The 215-nt window shown below is 58.1% G+C and overlaps 1 protein-coding gene across 1 annotated transcript in view; it reads left to right on the forward strand.

The window, feature by feature from the left end:
- Positions 1 to 129: 129 nt before the first annotated feature.
- The window catches only part of EMH_0031220 (uncharacterized protein), a gene marked incomplete at both ends in the record, with an annotated part of 4,961 nt that continues 4,875 nt past the window's right edge, over positions 130 to 215 (forward strand). The window contains one exon of the mRNA XM_013494499.1: positions 130 to 213. Coding sequence (XP_013349953.1) covers positions 130 to 213 — 84 coding nt within the window. The remainder of the gene's footprint in view (positions 214 to 215) is intronic.

Here is a 215-nt window from a genome sequence, read left to right on the forward strand (position 1 = left end):
TTGCTGCTGCTGCTGCTGCTGCTGCAGCAGCAGAAGCAGCAGCAGCAAACCATACTGCTTGGCTTCACACCAAAGGCAACGCAGCAGCGCTTGATGCTCTTGCTGCTAGTCTGTCCTGGCTATCGAAGGATGCAGGCAAACCCCTTGCTGCTGCAGGGAGACGATGACAGCAGCAGCAACAGCGACAGCAGCAGCAGCAAAACATCCGCCCCCCA

The sequence above is a fragment of the Eimeria mitis genome, genomic scaffold (assembly GCF_000499745.2).
Source record: "Eimeria mitis Houghton genomic scaffold, Emh_scaff1179, whole genome shotgun sequence".
NCBI classification, from domain to species: Eukaryota; Apicomplexa; class Conoidasida; order Eucoccidiorida; family Eimeriidae; genus Eimeria; species Eimeria mitis.